This window comes from Bufo gargarizans, chromosome 8 (assembly GCF_014858855.1).
Source record: "Bufo gargarizans isolate SCDJY-AF-19 chromosome 8, ASM1485885v1, whole genome shotgun sequence".
Lineage (NCBI taxonomy): Eukaryota > Metazoa > Chordata > Amphibia > Anura > Bufonidae > Bufo > Bufo gargarizans.
The window spans coordinates 48,148,001-48,164,527 of record NC_058087.1 but is presented as its reverse complement, the minus strand read 5'-3'; the positions used below and the strand labels follow the sequence as shown (position 1 = coordinate 48,164,527).

Here is a 16,527-nt window from a genome sequence, read left to right as displayed (position 1 = left end):
GTACAGAGGAATATTATCTTGTCTTGCCCAGGAGCAGCAATTTTAGGTTCAGAAGGAACAGATTTTAATGTTCCTCAATGGATTTAGTGAAAAGTAGTTCAGAAAACCATCTACAGGCAGACCTCCAGGACATGTGTGAATTATAGTTACATAGTTCATACAAATGAAAAAAACACAAGTCCATCAAGTTCAACCAAGGGATAGGTGGGGACGCGAATCCCAGAAGGCAGTGGGATTGAGAATTCGACACATTTCCATAAGAATTAACGTAAATTTACTTATAAAACTGTTCCTGCTGTGACCATGCCCAGAAGTAGTCTATTCCTTAGATTCACAGTTCTTACAGTAAATATAGATTATTAACTCTTTCTATAGGTTGCACCTTTATTAGCTGGTGACTATTCACACAGTCAGGTTTCTAGGGCGATTTATCACTACTACAAACACAGTAGCTAGGCAATGCATTTTTGGTTTTTGCCGACCATAGCATTCCTCCATCCCAAAAATGCACCGTGCGCTAGGCATGGTTATTTTTAGGATATTTTTCAGCCATAAACAATTTATGCTGCTTTTTCACATTTGTTGAAGGAAAACGTACTGTAAATAACACATTAAATGTTTGTGATGCTGTTACTCACTCCATATCCTTTAGAGTCGCCATGACCTTTCAATGTCTGTTTCAGCTGCTCCTCTAGATTTCTAATCTCTTGCTGGAACTCATCTCTCTCATGCTCCCGCTCTATTGCTTGCTCCTAAAAGAGTGCACAAATTATAAACAGCACGTCAGCAGCCATAGCAGAATATGTTAAAGAGGACCTGTCACCACTCCTTATATGTCTGTTTTAGTAACTTCATGCATTCCTCATGTAATAACAATTCTGGAGCATCTATTCTCTTGGCTCTGTGTTGTGCCATTCCTGTATTATTTCTACTAGAAGTTATGAATGAATTGCTATTAGCCTTCAGTAAGGGTACAGAGGGGAGGTAACCAGTTGGGGGGGGGGGGGGGGGGGGGGTGTACCTGCACAGACTCTCTATCTAATCCCCAAATGGTTACCACCCCTCTGTACCCTTACTGCAGACTGCTAGCAATTCATTCATATCTTCTGGTAGAAATAATAAAGGAATGACACAACAGAGACAAAAGAATAGATGCTCCAGAATGGTTATTACATGCGGAATGCATGAAGCTATTAAAACAGACATGTCCGGAGAGGTGAAAGGTCCTCTTTAAAATTAATTAGATTCTTCCATGTCAATCTAAGGTAATCTCTATGGACAGTTTGTTAAACGCCAAGAACAGAAACAAGGATATTGGTGGCTTTGGTAAGTAGGTCGGTCGATATGCCATATGGGGACAGGTACTACTGTTTTGATTATGTGACATTACATAAAATGTAAAGAGTCAGAAGATCTTACATCCATGAAATGCCTTTGGCTCTTCAGTTGCTTCTCTAGAGATTGGATTTGCTGTCGAAGGTCAGACATTTCACTTGTTTTCTTCATAAGCTCATGGTTACGAGCCATTTGCTCTTCTAGTTCCATTTCCAACATTTTCATCTGAGAAATCAGGTTTGAGCGGTCTTGCTTTGCTTGACAGTGCAACTCTAGCTCTTCCTTTAACAATCGTTCGGTTTCTTGAAGGAGCTCTAGAGGACAGAAGAAAAAGAAAGGTTCAGGTGAAACAGTTGAACTTGCTGTTCTCATCCCCGCTAGCGTAAAATATGTATTGAACCATTTATCATAGTGCTTGGTAGTATGGATTACTGTATGGGTCCCCTGCAGCACATGCTTCCACTGTGCCGAGTTTTGAGTGACCTTCAACCTAGTCACCAATCCATAGTAAAGACAATTCTAAGACATTAGACCATCAGTAAAAATTAGCTTTTTATTCAGCTCAATATAAAAGGCAATGTTATGGCCGTAGCCCGTATTAGACCTTTAGAAAGACAAGAACTTGTTCTCATTTCGAGATACAGCTAAAACATTGCTGTCTATGAAAAGCTGAATAAAAAGGGTCACCCACGATGCCAGGGAGGCTCGTCTCTGTCCCTGCCTGGCATTGGCTCTCACCAGCTTCAATCTCGCTGCCAGACAAGACCTCCTGTAGTCTCTGCAACACTTCCTTCTCCTTTCCAGATACAGAGGGTTCTTGTGTCAGGATCTTGTGCTGCTCACGTGACCTATCCAGTTCAATAATGAGTTGGTGCTCCGATGTCTCCTTGGACAACAATGCTTCTTCTAGTGCAGTTTTCTCAAGTGCAAAGCCTTCAGTAAGTCCTATGTCATACAATAAGACAAACTTCATCTCCATTTCATACATACAATCAAGGACATGAGATCATAAAAAAAGTGGTCAGAGAAAACCATAAACACAGCAACGACATCCAAAAAGTCAACCTTACGCAAACACATCACAGTATTACATTTGCTGAGTTGAAGGAATCAGCACTCATATTTTACCCCGGGATTTGTGCAGCTCCACTTGTAGTTGCTTCTTTTCCTCCGTCTCTTTTTCCAACTGTTTCAATAGATCCTGATTCTGAATCACCACTTGGGCCATATCTTGGTTCCGGCTTTTAAACTCATCCTCCAAACACTTCTGCATTTCGCGGGTCTGTTCTAACTGCATTAAAAACAAAAAAAAATCCAAAATCACGTTGTAAAAAACATAGTAACTGAGAATGACCATGAATCTTATGCAAATATAACATTTACCATTACGTAAAAGAAGGGGCTTTATACCTGAAGGGTAGAATCAGTAACCATGTCCAGAAGCCGCTCAACTGCAGCACGCAAACGGTGGCCCATGCGAACTATCTTCTCTTCATTCTCCAGACCTACTTCCAAGCTACCAAGTATGCTGTCACACAGGTATTCAGACAGCTCGTAGCCTTCATCAGTAGACATCAGACTGTTCTCAGTCATAGTCTCGCAATCTGGGCTCAGGCGATTTTTATCTATAACGCACAATTTCTTTCGTTAGCAGTGAAAGATGAGATTTTGTATAATCCAACACATTTATCCATACAGTTGCACAAAATGATCGGGCTCATTTACAAACAGATATACGCCATTTGTTGCAAATGATCTTTTGCGCCGCAATCTGCACCAGCACGGGATAGGCATAGATTTAGACAAGTCTAAAGTCCGCCTAGGTTTATGTAGAGGCCAGCGCCTCTATATAACTTAGGTGGATGAACCACCATTGCAGGAGGGAGGAAGACCGGTGTTTAAAATCGCTGGTCTTCATAAAATGTCCCCCTGTGTTTCATTTGGCACAAAATGTAACCTTTTGCACACATTACTAGAAACGGGGGACATTTAACTAAACCTGTGTAAAAAAAAAAAACATAAGGGGGCAGAAGCACTGAGCAGAGTGCTTTGCCCCTTTCTTTGGCTTTTCAAGCTATAGGATACAGATCCAATATACTTTCAACAGATCCATACTCCACAAGCTCGAAAAAGCCGAGCAGTCAATGAAAGCCAAAGGGGCAAAAATCACTCTGAGCAGTGTTTCTGTCCCTTAAAAAGGTACCTAACCTTCTGTCATAAATTTAAGACCTGATGGTCTCAATCTATTTCCTACTGGTGTCAGAAGCACTACAAATGCCATTAATGTATAAGGAGAGAAAGATGGTTTTATTTTCAAATTTTCTATTATTTTATTTGTCCTAGTAAGGGACTTGAACTAGTGATCCATTTTGTATTGCAGTGTATTATACCTGTTAGTCTCACACAGACAGAGAGCCTAATACACTCCGCAGATAGCAGGCCCACAGGCTTTTGCTAGGCCTATGGCAGCCATGTCAGCGTGCCAAAATTGCATTGTTGTGAACTAAACTGCAAACTGCCCCAGTTGTTCCTAACCAAGACCTACTAGAGGTTCAACTGCAATGGTCACCGATTCTTGACAGTAGCACCAGGAGCCTGGCTATGTGCCTCGGCAGGGCTTCTGCTACCGATACAAAAGCAGATCACCAACAGTGATATGTATATGTTTCATGGAACACAAACAGGCCTTCGCTCACAACGGATATATATTATGCAGTGAGCAGGGGTTAAGGTCTAGCCAAGGAGTTGGACATTTTAGGAAGAGAATCCCCTTTTAAACATGCCAAACCTGGGTAAGATCAATGTTAGTGAAAGCTGTGGGTCCTTTCAGAGCAGGAGTTCTCCCTAAAAATCTAATATTTGCACATACGAAAGTGGTTAACATACCTGAGGATTTTGCAAAGGTCTCAATAGTTTTTTCATCATCAGCTGACAAGCTGTTGTCCAAGCAGAGACCAATCTTTTTGCTGATTAAATCTTCGGTGACCAAAGTGCTTTTAAGAACATCTGTAAAAATCTTCAGAAACCGCTGACAGGAGTCTTGTAACTTTCTCCTGGTAGGCAAACAAAAGTGAGGAGTTATGAGGTTTGATTCCTAAACCTTATAGGTTGAGCAGCAAAGTGAAAATAATGAAGGAACCATCCTTCGGGCTGTGAGAAGTCACAGTGACATTTGTATAAAATGTCCATAATAATTTGCAGGATCGCAGCCCCATAAATGCAGCTGCTCACATTGATTAGCTTCTAGAGCAGGGATGCCCAACCTGCGGATCCCTACTCCAGAGCGATCGTCTCACTGCTCAGTCCCGAGACTGCTCAACGGCATAATTTTAGAAACTGTATATGTGAAACGGAACAAATAAACCTTTATAGTGAAATCTGTTAACTGCTTTACACTTTTAATATGCACCAATAGATCATCCAGGCTGGGTTTTATTTATCAAACGTGCCCATATGCCCACAGCAACCAAACAAAGCAGCTTTCATTTTTGTAGAGCCTTAGACGTGTTGTCCAAGAATGGAGAAAAAAAAGAAAAGAAAAAAAGTTAAGTAAAATAAAGAAAATAAAAAACCTTGCCATTTAAATATTTCAGCATTGCAGTCCCTGGTTGTCCTGCACCTATGCCATAAAGTTAATCATTCACGTGACTGCTTAAGCTAATCACCGACATAGCAGTCATGTGCCATTCATGTACACGTGACCACTGATGCCTGCAGCGCCACATCGACACGGTCCAGATCAGCCAAGCAGGACATTTGAAGGGAGAGTAATGTTTCTTTATTTTACAATTTCCTGCTCTTGGTCAATTCACAAAACTTTTTAAAAGAAATTAAAAATTAACTCTTGACTGGTTTGGCATGGGCAACAAGGACAGTTTTTGCTTTAGACAGGTTTGATAACCAAGACCCAAAGGTGCTATTTTGAAGTACCAAAAGTGCAAATCACTAACAACCCATACTTGCATTCTTTAAACTTAAATAGGAGCTGTCCCCTTCTCCGGACATGTCTTTTAGTAACAACTTGCATTTCCCAAGTAATAACCATTTTTGGAGCATCTTTTATCTCGGTTGTGCAGTTCCTATGTTATTCTTGCCAGAAGCTTATGAATTAAAGGCACCACTGGGTATTATCAATTGGAGATGAGCCTTGCACAATCTCACATCGGCATCACACTGGATTGTATCAGACCAACTGGTAACACCCTGTTGTACCTTTATTTATAAAAGTTCTGAAAGGAGTAACAGAGCAATGTCAAAAAAGTTGTTTCAAAATTATTACATGGTGAACTCAAGTATTTACTTAGAAATTTCAGGAGTGGTGGCAGATTTTCTTTAAAAGGGGTTGTCTCACTTCAGCAAGTGGCATTTATCATGTAGAAAAAGTACTAACGTATTGCGATTATCCATATTGCTTCCTTTGCTGACTGGATTCATTTTTCCATCACATTATACACTGCTCGTATCCAGGGGTTAGGACCACCCTGCAATCCATCAGTGATGGTCGTGCTTGCACACTATAGGAAAAAGCACCAACCTATATGCGCTCCTATGGTCCAGGTCACCAGAGAGGCTGGCGCTTTTTCCTATAGTGTGCAAGCACGACCACCACTGATGCATTGCAGGGTGGTCATAACCCCTGGATACGAGCAGTGTATAATGTGGAAAAATGAATTCAGCCAGCAAAGGAAGCAATATGGATAATAATACATTAGTAAGAGCCTTGTATTAACTTTTTCTACATGGTAAATGCCACTTACTGAAGTGAGACAACCCCTTTAAGGCTACAGCTACATGGTGACGTGTGACACAGCAGCAAGTCTCAGTAAAAAGTTAATAAAATAGCCTAATTGCAGAAAGGTCACAGTGACATGCAACTTGCATGGTGGTGCATTCTTTAATGGCAGTCACATGCAACCATTGCAGTAGGCCACGTGGCTGCATTTCAGTAGGCCACGTTGCAACGTGAAACCCCGGCTTAAAATTCCTAAACCCTCAATAACAAAACACACAAAAAAAAAAAAACACAAACATGTACTCACTGTTCCTGGTGTGCTGTTTGCACATCCGATTGCAGCATTGTCACCAAGTGGTCTCCTTCCTGATTTTCTCTCTCTCTCCTCTGCACAAGGACATCCATCTGAGACTGCGAAGCATCCATTTCCTTAGTTAAAGCAGTGACTTTCTCCTGCAGCTGAGAGTTTTGCATCATAGAGAAAATCGTAAGAAAGCTGATCATGACCCAAACATGGTACCCCTGTACTAAAGCTGCTTTTAGGGACAATGTAACCAAGATTGTCCACCCACAGTTAAGTCTCCTAAAGTACTATGCAAATAGGTAGTCATTTTGTCTGCAATACTATGTGGTAGGAAGCTTATTCAAACTCAAGCTGGCAGACAGTCGTCAGCCAGCACTTCTCACTGGTGAATGCAAAGGGCATTATTCACAGCTTCACTTCAGCCCCAGTCACCAAGACAACAGCTTGGAAGCTCGACAAGCCAAAACACAAGAGTTCTCCTCGCCGCCTCCCCGCCCTGAGATTCCTTTTACATGCAGAGTGAATAATTTAACAGTCCGACACCTTTAAACATAAGAGTTTCGTGTTTAACATTATTGTGAACGAGGGTGCAAAAGCCTGGAAAACGTCAGCAAAAGGGGTTCACTGGAGGAGACTCCGTGATTGATCTCTTCACCAGTAAATCAGAGCCCAAAGAGATTTGGAGAAAATGCTTCAGAGAACATTATCAGTACACAAACTATGCAGCAGGTGTAGAGAATACAAAACTATTTTTGATCAGCAGCATCCACATTTCGGAGAAAAACTGCTGCGCGCAGCGGTATTTATCTGGCCGATTCTCAGCATATTTGCAGGATTTCTGCTGGATCCCAGAGTAGTTAAAAGGGTTACCCAAAGTCTAAAAGATCCTACATTATACAGTACTCGCCTGCTCCCCGGCATCCACGTCGCTCCGGATCCCTGCACAGCCGCTGCTGCATCAGGCCACGACCAGGGGCCCGGGCATTGGGGGAGGGGGGATCTTTTACACTTTGGATAACCCCTCTAATGGGGCCGTGCCCCATTTCGGATCTTGTAGGCTGTTCCCGAACCTAACAGTCTGCTGGATCTGTAAACACTAGTGTGAAACTAGCCTTAGGGCTCATGCACATGACCATATTTTGTTTCCGTTCCGTTTTTTTTTTTGCGGATAGGATGCGGACCCATTCATTTCAATGTGTGCTGTCCGCATCAGTATGTCCGTTCCGCCGCAAAAAAAATAGTGCATGTCCTATTTTTTTCTAGTTTGCGGACAAGGATAGGCATTATTACAATGGATCCGCACGCAAAAAAAAACAAAAAACGGATGCCATACGGATCATCCGTTTTTTTTTGCGGACCGCAAAACATACGGTCGTGTGCATGAGGCCTTATACATATAAATATCACCACCTGATAAACCATTTTAATACTTCTTCCAAAAACAGAACATTTATTCCAATCTAAGCAACATGATGCCTACGAGGTGTAACTGGATATTGAGGCCGTTTATTTGGTAGCATATTTCCACCGTACAGAACAGTTACTACTGTGCAAATTAATAGTGGAAACTTTGAGGTTAAATAAACCAGTGACAAGACGCTACAAAGTTCAATAGACTTGCATTACTGTTTAACAGAGTTAAACCTACATTAAAAAGGGTTGTAAGAGTTCTTAAAAATGTCCCCAATGCCACCAATTGTAGTAAAAGGAAACATGAAACTAAACTCATTGGTCACTCCCTGTCCTGGTTTACAGTGCAGCAACTCCAGTCCTCCTCCTGGAATAAAGAATTTTAACAATCCCTTTAACTATATTCAACACTAGTTTGGGGTTGCCGGAAATAACCTAATGCGTGTTAATAGAACTTTAGTGATATTTGTGATTTTCTGATCATGAAAGACAAAAAAAATCAAAAGTAAAAAAAAAAAAAGTGCCTGTGTGGAGAAATAAACTTTCCTCACTCAAGAGCTACTATTTTGTACATCAGTCCATGTGGTTATGCCATGGTGGTTACTGGAGAAGATTTACTAAATCTGTCTAAAATGTAGAAAGTTTTCGGCTCTGGCTGGATAAACTTGGTGCATGGCTGAACACTTCTCTAACTTTTCCCCAACTTTGGGACATGTTGTCACATCTTAAGCCATGCCCCATTGGGGCTAAACCACACCCCCTAAATAGTAACTACGCTTTGTAAACTTTTGACACTTTGTCGGTGATATATAAAAGGTGGGGGTGTCCAAGTGCCGAGACCCCCGCCGATCCCTAAAACAAGGAGTTAGAAGCAATCAACTGAGAGATGTCCCTCTGCTGTCTACAGGCTCAGTAAAGTCTATGAGGTTGTCTTCAGAAGAGGTGAGAAGCAACACTAAGGATACTTTCACACCTGCGTTAGGTGCGGATCCGTCTGGTATCTGCACACACTGATCCGCACCCATAATGCAAACGCTTGTATCCGTTCAGAACGGATCCGTTTGCATTACCATGAACAACATTTTTTTGTTATTTCATGATAATGCAAATGGCTCTGTTTTGTTTGACTTACACTGAAAGTCAATGGGGGACGGATCCGTTTTCAATTGCACCATATTGTGTCACTGAAAACGGATCCGTCCCCATTGACTTACATTGTAAGTCAGGACGGATCAGTTTGGCTCCACATGGTCAGGCGGACATCAAAACGCTGCAAGCAGGGTTTTGGTGTCCGCCTCCAGAGCGGAATATAGAGGCTGAACGGAGGGAAACTGATGCATTCTGAACGGATCCTTATCCATTCGGAATGCATTGGGGCTGAAATGATCCGTTTTGGGCTGCTTGTGAGAGCCCTGAAACGGATCTCACAGGCGGACTCAGAAACGCCAGTGTGAAAGTAGCCTAAGCTGAGCTTTTCTAAGTCCGGGTTTTAGCAATCAGTGGGGGTCTACGTCCCAAAGTTCTTACAACGTACAGTTAAGGGTTTTGTGTGAAGACTGGCTGCTCAAACTTCACATACCCATAGTACAATTGATTTTAATTGCGGAATCTCTCGTTATACACACCTGTAACACTAGTGTGTTTTTATCTTCCAGCTGCTTCTTAAAGTCATCCTTCTCCATCTGATGCTCAGCTCTCACCTTCTCAAGGTCTCTACCAAACTGTTCTTCAAGCTCCTGTATTGCAGACCTTTTCTCTGCTCTGAATTCATCCTGAGAAAACAAATGCACTGCGGCCTAGGACAGATCCCATGTACATGGAGTAAAATATATAAAACTATATCAGGAGTTGGCAGGTCTTACTTTTAGGAGATTGATTTGCTGTTCCAGCAACATCTCTGACTGACACTTCAATAACTCTATCTCCTCCTGGAACTGCAGCTGCTGCTCAGACTTTCTCTGCAGTTCTGTGGACAAGGACTGCCGTTCACATGTAAGATCTGCGATAAACAGCTGAAGAGAGAACAGATCAAACCTTGTACAAGGAACCAAGACTATAGATATTAGCACAAAAAGGGACGGCTAATCACTGACCTCCTGTTTTTGAAGCTCCTCGGTCACCTTCTTCACCTCTTCCTGCAGTCTAGCGGTTTGATGATCAACTCCTACTTTGTGCAGGTCACGAAGCTCTTGCACAGCGAGCCGGTTCTGAGCTTCCATTCGTAGAACTTCCTCTTGTAAGATATCCAAGGCCTGTTTTTTTTCTTCCTCTAGTTGGAAAAGCTGCTGCTCAAGCTTCTGTCTCAGGTCATCCTAAAAGTAATGTTAGATTTAAAAAGGTACAGTCAATTGCTGAGGTCAATCTGCTCCTATGTGGTTACATTTCAACACCATAAGGCCTCTTTCACACAAGAGTTTTCTGCACGGGTACAATGCGTGACGTGAACACATAGCACCCGCACTGAATCCTGACCCATTCATTTCAATGGGTCTGTGTACATGAGCGTTTTTTTTCACGCATCACTTCTGCATTGCGTGAAAAAGGCAGCGTGTTCTATATTCAGCTTTTTTGACGCAGCCCTGGCCCCATAGAAGTTAATGGGGCTTCAGTAAAAAACGCATTGCATCCGCAAGCAAGTGCGGATGCAATGCGAATTTCACGGATGGTTGCTAAGAGTTTGTAACCTTCAGCTTTTTTATCACGCCCGTGTCACCATTAAAGCCCTGCGTATAAATAGATGATGGGAAACATCTGTATTGACCCTTGCTACATTTGTACATAGTTATTCAATTTATTACATTAGATGCCCTCCTTTGAACGCATTTAAGCTCTGCTATGTCCATCTTGTGCACAGATGCCCAAAACTGTACACAATATCCCATGAGTAGTGATCTGTAAAGTGGTAGAGCCATGTTCTCCTCATGTGCATCAATGCCTCCCTTTCAACTTATGTGGGTATGTTCAGCAACACCGTCTTCATTGCTCCACCATTGCAATGGTACGAATATATGTAAAATTGTGGAATATAGGACAGTTTCCCACATGGAAAAATCACTCCATTTGTCTCAAGTACCTTTGCCAACAAGTGTTACAACTATGGGCAGGTTAGACAAACAATTTATTTGGTTTTCCAACCCCTATAATGCCCGGGCACCGCATAGAGGTTATACTCAACCTGCTCCCCGCCACCCGCACGGCTGCAGCTGCATCTCCCCGTCGCGCGGATCAAAACATTCGGCAATGGGGTGGGGGTGGGGTTGGGGCTCCAGCCAGTAGCAGGCCGCAACGGGAATGAGCCTCCCTAGCATCGCGGGTGACGCTAGGTAGGCTTGTTCCCGTCACTGCCCGCTATTGGCTGCCCCCGCCCATATAGGTTTTGATTTGCGCAACAGGGGAGATGCAGCGGCGGCCGTCAAGAGAGACGCAGGTGCCGTGGTAAGTATAACCTGTATGAGGCATTTTGGGGCGCAGTATAGGGATTGGATAACCCCTTTAAATGTTTACACCTAACCCTTCACTGGGCCCATCCTCTGTTATTTCTCCTGAAAGCATACAGTATGAATAACTTGACAACTAGGTGTTTGACAAAGGAAACGGCACATTGCAAGTATTTCCTGAAACAGACATGTGAGGAGAGCTGCCAGGTCCTCTTAAAGCCATCCAAACCCTGGAGGTTGCCATGAAGATCTGTGATATCAACCAAAGACATAGTCACCCAACTCAAAAGGCCTGAAGGCTGCATCACCAACTAACACACACATTATCGGTAGGCTTGAGCGAATCGGGTTCGGACTAAAACCAGATTAGTTTGAAAACTTTATTTAGAATATGCGCTCCGTACCTTAATAAAATGTATGGGCTCCGCTCAGGCCTTGTTCTTCTCGCCACAAGTAATGCGAGACGTGCTACCTGTGATGTCACAGTTAGATTCTGCGAGTAAATTACTGTTTCAAAACCAGAGTTTGGCTTCGGATTTTAAAATCCGCAATGTATGCGCGGAACCGAACTGTAATGTCACAGGCACTAGACTTAGCAAGTCTTGCATTACTTGTGGCGAGAAGAACAAGGCCTGAGCGGAGCCCATACATTTCACAGGAGGTACGGAGCGCATATTCTACACAAAGTTATCAAATGAAATCGGTTTCTGATAGAGCAGTCCAAACCAGATTCATTCAAGCCTAATTATCGGCATCGATGTCTGCTGTGTCTATATTTTATGTTCCATTCAAACACTGTTTTAGGGACATTTTAGAGCATTTGGTATTATATGCATATTCTCTCATCAATTCAAATGAATCTGTCAGCAGTTTTGTATCTATGAAACTGGCTGACCTGCTGCATGTGCCCTTGGCAGCTGAAGGCATCTGTGTTGGTCCCATGTTCATATGTGCCCGCATTTTGGTGAGAAAAATTATGTTTTAACATATGCAAGTGAGCCTCTAGGAGCAACAGGGGAGTTGTCATTACACCTAGAGGCTCTGCAATCTCTGCAACTGCCGTGCCCTCTTCAGTTTGATTAAACTTAGGAGAAGTCAGGGCAAGGTGTGATCACATTTACACTGTCGGTCTGTGCTAGACCGTATACAAAATCATTGTTCCTGGGCAGCAGGGTGCTGTTTAGACATGACTATCTGCTGCTCGGGAACGATGATTGAGGTGTCCGCACCTCAAATCATTTCACCTGATGAGCGCTTTGCTCATTCATCGGGCGATATGCGGCACCTTTACACAGGATAATCATGAATGAGTGTTCATATAAACTTATGCCATGCATTAAGCTAGCCTTCGCCAACATCCCTAACATGCAGACCATCACTCTCATGTCATGGTTATTGCATGCACAGCTCACACGTCACAGCAATGGTATTATTGATTTAAAGGAGTTTTCCGATCCGATTAGTGGGTGTCCAACACCCAGGATCCCCACTGATCAGCTGTTTGATAATAGGTGATGAGCGAACTTGTGTTTCAAGCTCAGCGTACAAGCTTCGGGTTATCTAAGAATTATGTTATGGATTCAACACTATTTGAGAAGGCACAAGCGCTGTGGCCTTCTCTGTCCCAAAGCTTGGTGTTGCAGCTCAGCCCCATTCACTTAAATGGAGCCGAGTCTAGGCCATGATAGCGATGAAAGTGACGTCACATGGCCTAGGGAAGGCTGCAATTAAGCAGCGGCACTACTGTGAACGCCAATGCCTGCTCAAATAGCTAACTGGACACCCATCGATCAGATACTGATGACCTATAGGTAATCAGTAAAAATATCTCTGAAAACACACACACACACATATATATATATATATATATATATATACACACACACACACAAAAAAAAAAACACAACAACAGCTCAAAAGAGGTAAAAACACATGCTTTGTTATGGATTTTTTCCAACTTGTTTAAAAAAAAAAAAAAAGGTGTAAACCGGGCCTTAATAAGTCAATGTGCACCACAGCTTAGGTTTAATGAGCCACCTGCTGTGACATTCGATCCTAGCAACGAGATGCTTGGGGAGTGTGGAGCCACCTGACAGCTATGGGGCTGGGCCTGAAACAAAGGTGACATGCTGGAGCTGGCCAAGAAACAAACCTGATGAATCACTTTGACAGAAAAAGAAGCGAAACAAAACACTTCAGGTTAAGAGAAAAGCACACTGAGGTAACTCACCCTACCATCTTAAGATTCCATGTTTGCAGTGTACAATGTAAGAAAAAAATATTGTTTACTTCCTGCATCTAAGAGATCAGTCATGTAACATGTACATCACACACTCCAATTCTACTTTTCTGTATATAAAACAATGTATAAGAAAGCAGCAATGTAAGTTTCTCCTCACCCTGTGGGCAGCTTCCAACTCTTGTGCCATAGCCTGGAATTTTTCCAAGTGTACTGATGCCAGGTCTTGGCGTAGATGTTGCAGTTCCAGCTCTTGCTGTTGTAACCACTGCACCCTGGACTTTTCCAACTGGTCTTGAACCTCTTTTTCCTTCTCTTGGAGTTTATTATACAAGCACTTCTCCAGATCTTCCACCGCAAGGGCATGTTCATCTCGGATCTTCTGTATCTCTGTCAAATAGGAGGACTCCAAAGTGTCCAGCTTTACCAGTTGTGAAGCTTCTAGACTTTGAATGTGTGCTTCGTTGTCTCGCTCACGAACGCGCAGTTCGTCCTGATGCTTTTGGAGCAACTCGGCTACCCGAGTGTACAATTCGTTGTTGTGAAGGCTTTGCAGCTCTGACAAGCAGGCATTAAGATCACCAACAGAACACAGATTGGATGAACAGACAGTATTTTTCTCTGTATCTGGACCTTTCAGGGGCAAGTCTCCAACACCAGATTCTTGATCGCTTTTCTCCTCAGATATACAAGAAATGTGATTCTCTTCTGACTGCAGGTTGGGATCATCATTACCAACCTCCTTATACTCCACAGAGACTGTTCTTATTAGCGGCTGTCTCAGGAGATCCTTCTGGAGGCTTGCATTTTCCACACGTATTTGGGCAATCCTAGACCAAGACAATGATGAATCATTAAGAACACGTTTCTGAAGTAAAACACATGATTCTTGAGGTTTAAACTTATAACGAAAAAAATAAATAAAATGCAGCATTAAAAAAAGCTTTTCCGTTTCAATTTTTACTACAATTAGTTTGGAATTTGTAGAAGTTAATGCACAAGCTTTATGCAATATTAAAAAACACCCCTTTACACCCATATTACAAATGTGATCCCTTATCTTGAGGAGTTAAAGGGAACCTGTCACCGGGATTTTGTGTATAGAGCTGAGGACATGGGTTGCTAGATGGCCGCTAGCATATCCGCAATATCCAGTCCCCATAGCTCTGTGTGGCTTTTATTGGTCAAAAAACCGATTTGATACATATGTAAATTAACCTGAGAGGAGTCCTGTCCCTGACTCATCTCACGTACAGGACTCATCTCAGAACCAGGACACATCTCAGGTTAATTTGCATATGTATCAAATCGTTTTTTTACACAATAAAAGCACACAGAGCTATGGGAACTGGGTATTGCGGATGTGCTAGCGGCCATCTAGCAGCCCATGTCCTCAGCTCTATACCCAAAATCCCGGTGACAGGTTCCCTTTAAGTAACCAATTTAACCACCTCCGGACCGCCTAACGCACATGTGCGTTCCGGAGGTGGCAGGGCTGCGCACAGTCACGCATATACGCGTCATCTCGCGATACGCGAGATTTCCTGTGAACGCGCACACACAGGCGCGCGCGCTCACAGGAACTGAAGGTAAGCGAGTGGATCTCCAGCCTGCCAGCGGCGATCGCTCGCTGGCAGGCTGGAGATCCGAATTTTTTAACCCCTAACAGGTATATTAGACGCTGTTTTCATAACAGCGTCTAATATACCTCCTACCTGGTCCTCTGGTGGTCCCTTTTGTTTGGATCGACCACCAGAGGACTCAGGTAGGTCAGTACAGTCGCACCAAACACCACACTACACTACACCCCACCCCCCCGTCACTTATTAACCCCTTATAAACCCCTGATCACCCATGATCACCCCATATAAACTCCCTGATCACCCCCCTGTCATTGATCACCGCCCTGTCATTGATCACCCCCCTGTCAGGCTCCGTTCAGACGTCCGCATGATTTTTACGGATCCGATCCATGTATCCATGGATCCGTAAAAATCATGCGGAAGTCTGAATGGAGCCTTACAGGGGGGTGATCAATGACAGGCGGGTGATCACCCATATACACTCCCTGATCACCCCCTGTCATTGATCACCCCCCTGTCACTGATCACCCCCCCTGTAAGGCTCCATTCAGACGTCCGCATGATTTTTACGGATCCGATCCATGTATCCATGGATCCGTAAAAATCATGCGGACGTCTGAATGGAGCCTTACAGGGGGGGTGATCAGTGACAGGGGGGTGATCACCCTGATTACCCTGATCACCCCCTGTCATTGATAACCCCCCTGTCAGGCTCCATTCAGACGTCCGCATGATTTTTACGGATCCGATCCATGTATCCATGGATCCGTAAAAATCATGCGGACGTCTGAATGGAGCCTTACAGGGGGGGTGATCAGTGACAGGGGGGTGATCACCCTGATTACCCCCTGTCATTGATAACCCCCCTGTAAGGCTCCATTCAGACGTCCGCATGCGTTCTGTGGATCCGATCCATGTATCCATGGATCCGTAAAAAATCATGCGGATGTCTGAATGGAGCCTTACAGGGGGGGTGATCAGTGACAGGGGGGTGATCACCCTGATTACCCTGATCACCCGCCTGTCATTGATAACCCCCCTGTAAGGCTCCATTCAGACGTCCGCATGCGTTCTGTGGATCCGATCCATGTATCCATGGATCCGTAAAAAATCATGCGGATGTCTGAATGGAGCCTTACAGGGGGGGTGATCAGTGACAGGGGGGTGATCACCCTGATTACCCTGATCACCCGCCTGTCATTGATAACCCCCCTGTAAGGCTCCATTCAGACGTCCGCATGCGTTCTGTGGATCCGATCCATGTATCCATGGATCTGTAAAAAATCATGCGGATGTCTGAATGGAGCCTTACAGGGGGGGTGATCAGTGACAGGGGGGTGATCACCCTGATTACCCTGATCACCCCCTGTCATTGATAACCCCCCTGTAAGGCTCCATTCAGACGTCCGCATGCGTTCTGTGGATCCGATCCATGTATCCATGGATCCGTAAAAAATCATGCGGATGTCTGAATGGAGCCTTACAGG

At 43.7% G+C, this 16,527-nt stretch overlaps 1 protein-coding gene across 5 annotated transcripts in view; it reads right to left on the bottom strand.

Annotated features, from left to right (window-relative positions):
* The window catches only part of PCNT (pericentrin), a 113,593-nt gene that overhangs the window by 55,792 nt on the left and 41,274 nt on the right, over positions 1-16,527 (bottom strand). For 4 of the 5 annotated variants that reach the window (XM_044303371.1, XM_044303372.1, XM_044303374.1 and 1 more), the window contains 11 exons: positions 13,618-14,287; positions 9,875-10,093; positions 9,644-9,793; positions 9,407-9,553; positions 6,375-6,526; positions 4,222-4,388; positions 2,746-2,960; positions 2,464-2,626; positions 2,074-2,280; positions 1,420-1,649; positions 639-752 (listed from right to left, as the gene is read on the bottom strand). In XM_044303371.1, coding sequence (XP_044159306.1) covers positions 639-752; positions 1,420-1,649; positions 2,074-2,280; positions 2,464-2,626; positions 2,746-2,960; positions 4,222-4,388; positions 6,375-6,526; positions 9,407-9,553; positions 9,644-9,793; positions 9,875-10,093; positions 13,618-14,287 — 2,434 coding nt within the window. The remainder of the gene's footprint in view (positions 1-638; positions 753-1,419; positions 1,650-2,073; positions 2,281-2,463; positions 2,627-2,745; positions 2,961-4,221; positions 4,389-6,374; positions 6,527-9,406; positions 9,554-9,643; positions 9,794-9,874; positions 10,094-13,617; positions 14,288-16,527) is intronic. The other variant, XM_044303373.1, reaches the window with a different exon arrangement.